This window comes from Crinia signifera, chromosome 2 (genome assembly GCF_055691185.1).
Source record: "Crinia signifera chromosome 2, ASM5569118v1, whole genome shotgun sequence".
NCBI lineage: Eukaryota > Metazoa > Chordata > Amphibia > Anura > Myobatrachidae > Crinia > Crinia signifera.
The window spans coordinates 252720902-252734086 of record NC_139218.1 but is presented as its reverse complement, the minus strand read 5'-3'; the positions used below and the strand labels follow the sequence as shown (position 1 = coordinate 252734086).

Sequence of the window (13185 nt, the reverse complement as noted above, 5' to 3'; positions counted from 1 at the left end):
CCACTAACTTGAAGTACAATGTGTCACGAGAAAACAATCTCAAAATCACTGGGATAAGTAAAAGCAAAAAAAAGTTATCCCCACTTAAGTGAGACATGTCAGATTTGAAAAAAAGGGCTCTGTCATGAAGGCACAAACTGGCTCTGTCATGAAGGGGTTAAAAACCACATGCGATCGCTCCTGCGATTTGATAGATATTATGTGCAGCACATAAGATCTTGAGACCCGACATGCGTGCCCCCCTGGCTATAGCAAATGGGATTAGAAAACTAATGAGGTCAGACTAATGAGAGCTACTGGCTGCTTGCTCAAAACTGTGATTTTAAAGCGAGATGGCGCATTATTCTCCTTTATAGATAGTTGGGCGTTATATAACATCCTCTCCTAGTACAGAGAGCGCACTCATCATTCATGAGCCCAGGGAGTCGGGACTCGGGAGAGAAACCCGGTCACATGACGTTCCCCAGCCTGCTGACACCACACAAATGTCAACAGCAGTCATGTGTGCGGCGCGCCCTCCCATTGGCTCTTTCTCCTGTCACTCACTCCGCAGAATCCGCCCCTTACCAGAGACGTGACTGGGCGCCGACGTCCGCCATGTTGTTTCCTATGTATCTGGCTGCTGCCGCTGCGGCATAGAGAGGAGCTGCTGGGGGCAGAGAGGTACCGGCAGCGGCGACACAAGGCGGTGGGAATGTGTGCACAGAGGCAGTGTGACAGGTTCCTCATGAATGTGTGTGTGTGTCTGTCAGGAGCCAGTGCCGCATACTTACATGTACCATACACATATATGTAGCCCTGTCCTGACTGATGTAACGACCTGTGCTTGGTATGACTGGTGCGCAGCGCAGGGGAGGCTGCCGGTCTTTATATGCTTGGAGGGACACTGTAACCTGTAGGGATACAAGCTGTTTATTTTGATTTGCTGATTTTATTTCTCTATTTCTGATGTAGTGGAGGCAAGGAGTGATCGCAGTGTCTTTGCTGGCAGCATACCCGCCTGTGTGTACAGTCCTGTGGGAACCACTGCACTACAAGACCCCCAGGTGTGCAATGCTCAGCCTGCAGGTAAGATGCCTGGCCCTCTGACTCTGCTGTGTGGCCCTACGCTGCTCCCAGTGTACTTAGTCGTCTCATGAGGAAGTACTGTAGGTTTTGCAATCTCTGTCCTCAGATGGATACAGAATGTATCAGATTCTTTGAATAATGTATTTGTTACCAGAGTTCAGGAAGGAATAAGGAGCTGATTGGCTGGCTGTTTTATTATTCTCTGTTTTATCACTTTTCTGAAGCTTGATACATCTGTGCCCTTACAGTGCTTCCCAATCCTTGTTGAATCACAGGATCTTTTTTGCATCATCACAGGCCAACCCGTTTCTCAATGCGAAATTCAGAAAAAAAAAAAAAAAAATTTAAGCAAATTGTGCTAAACTGTCCTCTAAGGTTTCAAATATGTGATTGTGAACAGGGCTGTTCTTCTGTTTGTCCACGTATTTTCTGATTTAACAGCCACTGGTAGTAGATTTTCCTAGCATATTGACCATAAGTAATTTGATTTGCTCCTGGGACATGTACCCAGGACCAACTTTTGTATTGGCTGGTGATTGTTCCCTAAATGTCATTATTGCTCAATAGTAATCACTTGATAGATTAGGAGAATATTTGGGAATTCTCCCTTTTAGTAAATAGACCCTCCTAATTGTGTAAGTGTATGCCTTTTTCAACCTATATCCTAGAATAGTAGTCCTTAATCCTTTGCAAATAATCCCAGCACATAGATAATTAAAAATAAATCATAAGACCCAACAGTTATTTCGTTACCATAAGGACCTTGCTCAAGGGTTGTCCCGACTAAACTAATTCCAAACCTATATATAAATATGTACCGTATATAGTTAGTACAAGGAAACCCTTTAGGTGCGTACCCACGGTAAGATATAGTGCAAAATCTAGCACACTATCTAGCTAGTTTCGAATAGCATGCTAGATAGTGCACTATATCTTACCGTGTGTACGCACTATCCGACGTACGATGCGCGCTCCCGCTGGTCGTCTGGCAGGGAGCTGCTCGGGTGAACATGCAACTCAATTCTGTCTAGAAAGCATAAGATAGTATAGTGTAGTACAGCTGTGACGTCATATCGTATATGATATCTTATGCACATTGTATGTTTATTTAAGCACAAATCTTATGCTTTTGACCACTGGGACTTTCCTGGGAAATCTTATACAATATCATACGGAACATAAATCGTACCGTGGGTACGCACCTTTTGTCTAATAGACATGCATAGTACATTAAACAAATTTGTTTCAAAAGTAATATATGTGGCTTAACACTGGTTGCCGGGTAACAAATTAAAAAAAGACTCCCTTAAATATACTTTAGGAAAGGTATCAACATTGAGTCCACCTTGCAAAGCAACAATCCCATATACAGACCAATAAATTGCTGTCAGAGGTTATATAAAACAAGATTGTAAGAGCCACAACTACAGCTGGTACCATCCAGCAGGAAGCAGCAGAAACCAGAAGTGATATAAGATGTAAATAAACAATAAACTTAAGGGGCATACACATGTGGCTATTTTGGCCCCTTTTCTAAGATATCTGACTAGATTGCTTATAAACGGAACACTGATCACTCCGTGTGTATGCCTCGCAGCAATGGTGATGCACGGTCCCACATGTCACTTTCGCCTGCTGGGAAGCCAGTGCTTGCACTGGCTTTCCTTAGATCGCAGATCTTTGCCTATTAAAATAGGCCAAGCCCCACTAAGCAGGATCGCTCAGCACAAGCTGGGACACCACGTCTGTATGCCCCACTACTGTATAAAGCTCTGTACACAAGTAGCGACGCCGGCCCCTGTGCTAAGCACACAAGTCATGCACTAGTGATGTATGCCTAGTGGGGTGTTGCCAATTGTTTATAGGCAAAACCCCACGCTCTAGCAGGATCTCTGCGGGTGATAGCGACACGTAGGATCGCGCATCACTGTCGCATGGGGCCACACACACTGCAATCTGTGCTTTTATTTTTAAGCGATCTAGTCAGATTGCTTAGAAATGGGTTTAAAATTACCCCTTGTGTATGCTCCTTAAAAATATGAATAAAATTAGGGCAGTTTGGAAGATGTGTTAAATGTAGTGTTCATTCTAGCACCTGTCATCTTTGAAGACCCATGCAGTTCCTCTTCCCTGCCTGGGGTGTCGCTGTCTGCTGTGATGTTTCTAGCACAGGTCTGGTTTGCATATCAGTGCTGATATACAGACCACACTGTCCTAGAAGCACTACAGCAGACAGCGACACCCCAGGCAGGGAAGAGGAACTGCATGGGTCTTCAAAGATGGGGGGTGCTAGAATGAACACTAAAATGCACAATAATTTTTATTTACATCATGTGAAATAAATAATATGCCTCAATGAATATATATACATTGCAGGCATGTGGGTGTAGGATACAAAAATGTATTTCTTTGGATGGACTTGCTATTATAAGTGGAACCATGCACCCCACTTCTTGGCTTGTGTTGTGCATTCTCATTTGAGTTGCTATCTATAACTACCTACCTAAAGCTGTGTACACACGGAGCAATATGATCGCTGGCAATATATAAGCTTGCAGCAGGGCCCTCCAAGTCTGTCTGTTGTTACCCAGTTTGTTTTTATCACTGTTTACTATTGTAAAGCGCTACGGAATCTGCTGCGCTATAAAGAAACTGTTAATCAATAAATATTGATCAGTGTCTTGTCTTCATCAGCGACCAGAGATGGTCACAGCTGAAAATGACACACTGCCGGGAGAAGAGGCAGGGGAAGTCGCTGGTCGGAGGAGCAAGCTCCTCCGACCAGCGACCATTAGGGGACTGAAAACGGGAGCAAGCACCTGGCGATTTATCGCTGGTGCACACTCCAATCTCTGGCAATGTGGTCGCTCAGCGACCATATTGCCAGCAATTTTTTTTGCTCGTGTGTACACAGCTATACTCTGATAGCTTTTTATTCTAGTGGTCAAGCTTTCTGTCTCCTTTCTTTCTAATTTTATTGGATCTGTTCGTACACTGTTGCTTTTGTTTTAATCTTGGTGCAACTTGGTATTTGGCAGCCTTTTATTCCTACAACAAATAACATTTGTTTCCCACTTCCCATATTGGTATTCATATGTAGTGTAGCAAGCCTCACAGTGAGTGAGATATATATAAAATGTCTTGTGCATTGCTCCTTGCATTGAACCAAAATAACCAAGTAATTTGATACAGATAAAATCAGTAAATAATGTGTATTTGCTGTTTGTCTGGCCTGCTGGATAAATCTGTTTTATCAGCCAGTCACACTGCTTGGGCCTTAAATAGTCTGTTCAGCCCCTTTTATTAAATATTTATTACTGTGCAGTCTAACATTCTGACACAGATTGTGATGTTTTGACAATTATGCCGAGGGCTAGAGCAGCTAGTTTATGGAGGCAAATATTCTATTGTGGTTTATAAATATGTTTGTTGCTTATTTCTTATTGAGTTGCTACAAAGCCATGCTATCAGCATCGTGTCATTGCATATAGAAAAAAGGTTAAGTGAAATTTCCAGCATCAACCTTACATAGAAACTTAGAATTTGATGGCCGATAAGAACCACTTGACCCATCTTGTCTGCCTTTTTTAAATCCTTTGGTTTATAATTTCAACCCCTTTTGATCCTAAGTTTGCTCGTCAATTCCTTGTTGCCCAAAATTGAATGTTGAATAATCAGGAATACAATTTCTGCAAAGTGACAGATATGTTTTGTGAGTGTGTGCCCCTTCTCGGCAATGCTGGGCACATATGTGCAGATAAAGTCCCTGTCAGACCTGGTAATCCGCCAATTGGGCAGATATTTGTAAGCTTAACAAACACTTCACTATAATTCCAGTATTAGAGATAATAGGTCTGATTCAGAGTTGTACGCAAACCCGAATGTGTTTTTTTTTTTTTTTTTTACAAATTTGCTAATAATAAACCGCCTAGTGTGTATCCACTGCATCATTATCGATCTGTGCCATCCCCTGTGGGTTCGGTATATGCATCTCGATCAGGGCATGTTGCTAGCGACGTCATGCTAGCCACCCTATACCCCCCACCGTCACTTGTCTCTGCCAGCAGAGACTTGACAATGCTGTCTAGTATGTGCCCAGCATTAGACTTTCAACTGTACAGTAGTATGTAATGGACATAAAATGAAGTATCTTTTGGCCTAGTGCAGCTCAATGATTCTATGACATTTTGCAGTTAATAATCTAAATAATATTATAGTCCATTATTTAGTGGCTTTTCAGCTTAATTGCAAAGAATGCAATAAGCTTGTCTTAAAAAAAAAAAAAAAAAAACACGAAAAAGTCAACTTTTGTTTGTGATTCTTTTTGATGGTAATATAGAGAAAGTATAGTTGATTTTCTTCAAGCGTATGAATGTCAGTAGTACATTTACAGTGAATCTCTTCATAGTGATGGAATTAGTCTCCTTTGCAGCGCTCTACCTTGAATATATAGTAAGTGGAAGTTGTTCTTTCTCTGTGGCACATTTAAACTGGTTAAATTGTGGTTAAGATGCAAACGCACAGTGTTGTGCCTGTGTGCCCCTTTCATTATTATTATTATCAATTTCCTTCCCATTTTCTGCCTGTGTAGAAAGCGCATGACTTTTAACCATAATTTAATTCCTGGCATGATCTCTCTCATTATAATTTGCCTTATGACTCTTGTTTGTGACTTGAATACATTTAAGTATTACATTAAAGTCTCTTCCTTTGCAACTTTAATTCAATCAAAAGTTATTTTCTTTTCACTTTCTCCATTGTTATATTATGACGTTCAATTGAAAACAGGAAACAAAGTGGTTAAGCAATATTAGGTACTTATGTATTATCTGGGCTCCCATGTTAAATGCACCCCATTTTTTCATACCCCTACTATCCAACTACGCATGGGAGTTGATTTTATATAGTGTGGCGAGCGCAGCGATCCACCGTGCCCGAAGCGTGGTGAGCGGGCGCGGTCTCATAAGAAAAATGGGAGCCCAGATATTACATAAGTACCCAATATTAAAGTAGGGTATTTATCAAAAAGGGCAGAGCAGTAAAGCACTAAGCAATGGGCTTCTGACTCCTCTTTGACACATCCTGTAGAATGAGTTTGCATTGACTCGGTTAGTGCTTTATCACTCTCCACTTTATCTGTCTCCACGCTTTAATCCCCCCCTGAATAGGGTGCATTGACAACAAATTTTGCATATTTTCTCTTTATATGTGAACTATTAATAGTTTGTTTTCAATTTTGCTTTGTGGTATTTTACAGTTTGTTTTTCAGTGTGTGTAAATGGGGGGGGGGGGGGGGAGTTTTGGAATTGAGGCTAGCCACAATGGGGCAGATGTATAAAGACTTAACAAGAGATAAATGCTAGGGTGATAAGGAGAGATAAATGTCCAGCCAATCAGCTCCTTACTGACTTTTTTTCAAGCACAGGCTGTAACATGGCAGTTAGCAGGTGATTGGCTGGACATTTATCTCTCCTTATAACACTTGCATTTATTTCTTGTTAAGTCTTAACACATCTGGCCCAATATTACTACATAATTTGCATGCCCTAAATCTGTGGTTCTCTACCTCCACCCTCAAGTATTCCTCAGGTCATGTTTTGTGCATTTCTTTCTGTGGAAGCAGGTGTGCATAATTACAAAAATCCACCTAAATATAATAATATTTGGAAAGATTTTTAAAGACTTAAGCTTTGCTCCGTGCAAATAAGGCCTTGCAGGAATCAAATCCACAAACTAGATTCTAACAACCGTTTCACCTTGCTAAAAAAGGCTTACGAAGTCAGGCTTAAATAACGTTCTGTTGCTTTTTATAGTTTTAAGACCGATTTCTTAGTGATTTTATCAAAAATGAGACTTCAAATAGCCAAGTAAATGATGGAAGACTTTAACGATCTTCCCAGTTAGCAGATGGGTATTTCACAACAAGCTTCTGTTGTATGATGCTTGGCTGCACTTTTTCTGTCGAAGTTTCACACTTTTTTTTATTACATTTGTTTTTGGTTGCAGTCATATGACACGAATGTGGTGCTGCACACTTCATTGAAGAGGGCAAACAAAGCTTTCATGGTCTTAAAGGTTTCCATACCGTTTGTCTGCTGATTCTTACTCATGAAGTGATCTTTATATTTTAAGAGGCTTTTCAACATCCTACAACTTTTCTCCTGCAGAGCTATTATTGCCCTACTTTATTTAAAGCACTCATTAACCACATTATGCAAAATGTTGTAACATTGTGGTTAAACGTGGCACTGTAAAGCTGGGTGGATTTGGGTGAATTATTTTGTTTCTTTGCAGGGTGAGTACTGTCTGCTTCATTTTTACACTGCAATTTAGATTTCAGTTTGAACACAACCCACCCAAATCTAACTCTGCACATGTTACATCTGCCCCACCTGCAAATTTTAAGACAGAGACCACCAGCAACGCACTTAAAATGTTATTTACCATAGTGTTTTTTTTTTGTTTTTTTTTATAGAGGTGTGCACAGACCCCCGTGTTTTTTTATTTTAGCAATACCACCCTCAACTGTGTTCTGGTTCCGTTTCAAACCAACAAAAGAAATCAATAATCATTCATGCAAAAAACTGATTAATAGCTAAAATCATGTCATTTTCGCAATCTAGAATCCAAACTCAGAATTGCAACAATATTTGAACATGTACTCTATTTGTTTGGACTACCGGGGGATTCGGACTGTGTTTTGGTTCGGATCCACAAATATGGGAAGATGCGGATTTCTGGAGAACTGAACCACACGTTCCTAGTTTTTGCTCGGAAAATCTTTTTAGTGTATAAAGTGAATTGCAGATATGAATGACAAATGACTGTAGTGAGTGGACAATAAAGCTGATATGGAAAGAGTCAATAGCCTATGTTTCAGCACTGCGCTATCTATTACCAAGGAAAGTGAGTCAGCAGCTGCAAGAGGGAAGGGCTTTGCTGCATTTACTGACCAGTTTCCTGACATTTTCTAGGGAGATGCAGGGAGGACAAGTTGCATAAGGAAAATAACTACTTCTATGGATTACAGTGTTCTTTCCCCCCGAGAGAAGTGACGTAAAGAACATTTCTACCTGAATATTGTCTACCTTGACAAATGTGAAAAGAAAATATTTATAAAAAATGTATGAATTACTAGATTATTATAATACATGAAAATCTGTCTCTTACCTCTATAATCCATGTATAAAAACCTGCACATGTTTTGTGCTCCAGGCACGCACAGGCCAATGAGTCCAAAGATAAATTGCTGACAGAGCAGCACCTGATTGTTCAAAGGTTGTTTTCCATTCATCTTTTTCCTTTACTGGTTTTGCTCTTTGAAATGCTCTTTTTTTTATTTGTCTGTGTTTACATCAGGCGTTCCCATAATTCAGATTTGCAAGGTGTTAAGTAGCAGTATTGCAGTCAGTATTACTAGGAAGAGCCCATCACCTTTATGCTACATGGGGCAAGTCTATAGTTCTCATTCCACTTTAACAATAAGTTGATACTAAATCATGTCTTTTTTTTATTTATTTTTTTAGTTGCTGAGCGATGCTGAAAATTGAAACAAGGTATGAATGTAATCTTAATAACATATTGATGGTATCTAACTTCTATGCCTCTGAAAGTATAAAGACCTAAATCCTACTGGAATCTATGGAGTCTTTAAGGGGTGTACACACAGGATTTTTTTTTTTCACCCATTTGCCAGGCCGTGTGTACACCCCTTTATTCCCACAATTGTGTAACAGAAAATAGATAGTACAATAATAGAGAGATAACTGTTAACATGAGCGTTGTTAGGAGTTTTATGATCTATACTTTTGACTTCCAGAATGATTACTGTATCAGTACACAATACCTCCATATTAAATACCAGTATTTGGCCAGCTATTTTTCCTAGCATTGGGAGAAATACTTTGGATGCTCTCTCCCATCTCTGCCCCCATCCCTAGCAGAATATGGGGGCTGGCTTTGGGCACTGACAGGTGGCAATATGGGGGGGGGGGAGACAGGATGAAAGTTGGGCAGCTAGAAAGAGCTGTGAGGTGAGAGGCCTCCTTGCAGCTCTCCACTGAGCAGCAGGTAGACAAGCCGTGGATTATATAATATACACTTGAATTCTTTGAGACTAGTAAATGTAATATTTTCCAGATCTGTTAGGTGGGAACTAATTACACACCATATATAATTCTTTCATGTGCAATGGAGTTTAAAGGAATTAAATCTCCATGTTATTCTTGTGCAGACATTTCTGTTCTGCCTGCTTTCCTATTCTGAGATATGTTGCAGAAATAAGTTAAAGTTTGGTTGCTCTTGACATAATCCTTTTATATATTTAGTTACAGAGAAAGGAGTTTAGGTGCATCTTCTATATGTTGTGTTTCTGTGCTAAATAGGAGCTTGTTCTTACGCTCAATGGCTTTTGAATACTACTTATTTCCATATAGTATATTGATTAACATACTGTGGTACTGTAGCATGCAAGTTCATTCATGCTTTGGTCTAAATGTCTGGAGTGGTACCCTCTCCAGAAGCAGCAGATCATTTTTTTGCTGAGTCCTGCTGACATCTGGTGGTGCTGTATTACAATCTGCAGGTTCTAAAGTCACATATGCCCCCACTTAATTGCCACAATATTGCATTTGCCTTGATAGTATTTATTCTGTCAAACTCCTTGTTTTAATTATTTTCTAGTGTAGTATATAGCAATTATTAATAAAATCTTAACCATTAAAACTATTTAAAAAATGATATCTTTTTAGTAAAAAAATATCTTTTGTGTCTCCAGTGGTAATAGATTCCTGGTGACGTGTTACCATTGAAGTATTATATCACACCAGGGCCCAATACACCTTTTATGAGGCGTAATCCATTCCCTGAATGGCAGTAACCTTCCACCTTATAGGGAGAGTGTCTTGTGAGTACTCCACATCAGTCCCCTGCTGCAAATGATCTCTGCACTCTCAGAAAATGCTGCATCACTGTCTGGGGTCCAGATGAGCCCTAACACAGAATTGAATTACTCTTTAAATGTCAGGAGACAAGCACAGTATTTTTTTCTAAATATAACAAACCTGAAGAATTCCTGATTGACATTGCTACCCTATAACATTACGTTCTGTATCTTTTTCAGAAGGAGAAGTTGAAGAATTTGTTAGTATTAATACAATGGCTACCAAGTCTTCCTTATTAAAAGTGATCCTTTTGGGAGATGGAGGTGTGGGGAAGAGTTCTCTCATGAACAGATATGTGACCAACAAGTTTGACACCCAATTATTTCACACAATAGGAGTTGAGTTTCTAAACAAGGAGTTGGAAGTGGATGGCCATTCAGTAACCATGCAGATCTGGGATACAGCAGGGCAGGAACGCTTCAGAAGCCTGAGGACCCCTTTCTACAGAGGATCTGACTGTTGTCTTCTCACATTCAGCGTGGATGACTCTCAGAGCTTTCAAAACCTTAACAACTGGAAAAAAGAATTTATCTACTATGCAGATGTGAAAGACCCAGATAGTTTCCCATTTGTAGTTTTGGGAAACAAAATTGATATCAATGACCGTCAAGTATCACTGGAAGAAGCTCAGGCGTGGTGCAGAGACAATGGAAATCATCCCTATTTTGAGACCAGTGCCAAGGATGCCATTAATGTAGCAGCAGCATTTGAAGAAGCTGTCAGGAGGGTTTTGGCTATTGAAGAAAGATCAGACCAACTGATTCACAATGATACAGTTAATCTACATAGAAAACCTAAGTCTAGTTCATCTTGTTGTTGACTTTTTAGACTTTTCCAATAATCAACTTCTACACACAAGATGGACCATTCCGCCCTGTAGAGCCCAGACAATAATAAACAGACCAGGCTGTTTCACTAAAGATGTTCATTGGTGAAGGATTGTTTTATTAAAGTGAAAAAAATACCATAGACCTCACAGTGGTGTTACCAGGATATTACTAACTCTACAAAGTGCAAAGATTTACTACAACTTAATGTGCTTCTTAATATAACTAATAGAAATGTACTATAATGCCATGAGTAACATTTAATAACATTACACTTAAAAGACCACATGTCACTGTATGTCTAGACAGATTCCTTTCCATCAATCTATAGTGACCATGGTTGGTTGTCCTTAGTAGTAAAGGCAGTTCAACAACAGATAATGTACTTCTGTTGCTGTCAGTATTCTAGTACTGTAGCCTCACTGTCCACTTTATTAGCAAATTACATACTGCGCATTCCTGCTTCTAATTACATCCCAGCTTTGGGTGATTTTTTTTGTGGTTTTTTTTATGTTGAAGCACTGAGCGCTTATCTTTTTCCCAATAGATTATAAGAATATATATTGCTGATGTGTCATGTCTGAGACAGTGAACAGATGGTGAAGCTTTGAGAGGGTGGTAAAGGTGATGATATAGCCGGATTTTGAGTTCAAAAACTGTTATGGTTGTGTTAACTAAATGGAAGATTTCTGTGCTCATATGTGGTTCTGTTAATCTTTGTCACTTCATTATCTATAAGATAAATGAAGGATGGCCTCTAGTAAGATCTTGACTGTATACAGAAGCAGTACTTTAGCACATGGGGCACCACTGACAATGAGGTGAGGTTACAATTATGGGAACACAGCAGTATACTTAATCACTCTTCTGTCAAATACACAAACTGTAATCAGTTGTGGATAGCCAAAATAATACTGCCTGGTGAGTTCAGCCTGACTGATCTACCTTAATGTAAATGAAAGCTAATCTGTATTTTTTTTGACAATGGACACCATACAAACCTTTTCTAAAATGTCCCAGTACTGATGCCTAATTATTTGCTTATTAACCTCCTACTCCTTTTCATGTTTCAGCTATTATGGCTGCATAATTGAGTAGTTAATTGCCATCAGTGAATTAATCATTGCTGCAGTAGGATAGGTGGGGACACCTGACCAGATACAAAATACTCTGCTCCAGATGGCTTATGACATTCATTAAATTGAAGGAATTGGGAACTCACTTTTCATAGTCCACTCCTTAAAACATAATTTTCATAAAATTTCTACTGCAATGAAGGGGTTTATTTGATATTTATTCATGTAATGAATAATGTTTAAACCATCTGACAGCTCTGCATAGGTGTATCTACAGGCTTAGCTTTCATGGAGCTTAAAAAAATTCTATTGATTTCTGTTAATTCAGAATGTGAGAACATTGTGTTTTAAAAGCCTAGGTTTGTGGTCTTAAGCCCCGTACACACGGGGGAGATATATTGCTCAGCAATACATTGCTGAGCAATATATTGCTCAGTGTCTCCTTTTCATCAGCTACCAGAGATGGTCGCTGATGAAAACGAACCTCTGCTGGGGGAGCCGCAGAGGTAATCGGCTCCTGCGACCAGCGTTTAGAATGGGGCTGAAAACGGGAGCACGCACCCGGCGATTTATCGCCGGGGCACACTCCCATCATTGGCAATATGGTTGCCTGCGACCATATTTCCAGCGATTTCAGCCCCTATTGCCCCCGTGTGTACACAGCTTTAGAGTGGTACTCCTATAACTTGCATTTTTCTATCAAATTGTCAAAGCATTAACACACACTTTTTTAAACTAGAAAGTCAAATCGCATCTTGCCCACTGCTGGGAAATCATGTATTAAACACAGCTATGCTATATTAACATAATTATATTTTGAAAAACAAAATAGATTTAACTAAGCAAAACAGATGTAAAAAAATAAAGTACAAAAACTTGACGTGTTAGCACTACTTGGTAATATTATTTTCTTTTAATTACTATTTAAATATAGATATCGGTATCTATTTTGATATTTGCATTCCATTTATGGTTTACAAAAATATCCTTTAAAAAATAATTTAAAAAGGTAATGGATTTTACAGGTACTCTCATGCGCAGACTTTTTACTTAAGTTGTTTTCAGCTCTTAATTATGAAATGTTGCCCAGTAAATCTACATATTTAAAAATGTCTGCAGCAGCTTAATATGCTAACTTGTTTTTGTTCTGTACGGTTGAGAATAACTTCTGGATAAAAGTTTTCTAGCTCTGTATGATATTTCTCCTGTTCAGCTTTACTGCTGGTGATTACACAGTAAATGGGATGCTAACAATAAAGCACTAGAAATTGA

The 13185-nt window shown here is 39.4% G+C and overlaps 1 protein-coding gene across 2 annotated transcripts; it reads left to right on the top strand.

The window, feature by feature from the left end:
- Window positions 1-506: 506 nt before the first annotated feature.
- Window positions 507-13185, top strand: RAB9A (RAB9A, member RAS oncogene family). Of its 2 annotated transcripts, none has more exons than XM_083174304.1 (4): window positions 507-663; window positions 955-1068; window positions 8595-8624; window positions 10190-13185. In XM_083174304.1, the coding sequence occupies exon 4, from the start codon at window positions 10225-10227 to the stop codon at window positions 10828-10830; it is 606 nt and encodes a 201-aa protein (XP_083030430.1). In that variant the 5' UTR covers window positions 507-663; window positions 955-1068; window positions 8595-8624; window positions 10190-10224; the 3' UTR covers window positions 10831-13185. The 2 variants fall into 2 exon arrangements, with proteins under 2 accessions (XP_083030430.1, XP_083030431.1); XM_083174305.1 differs by lacking the exon at window positions 507-663 and adding an exon at window positions 664-688.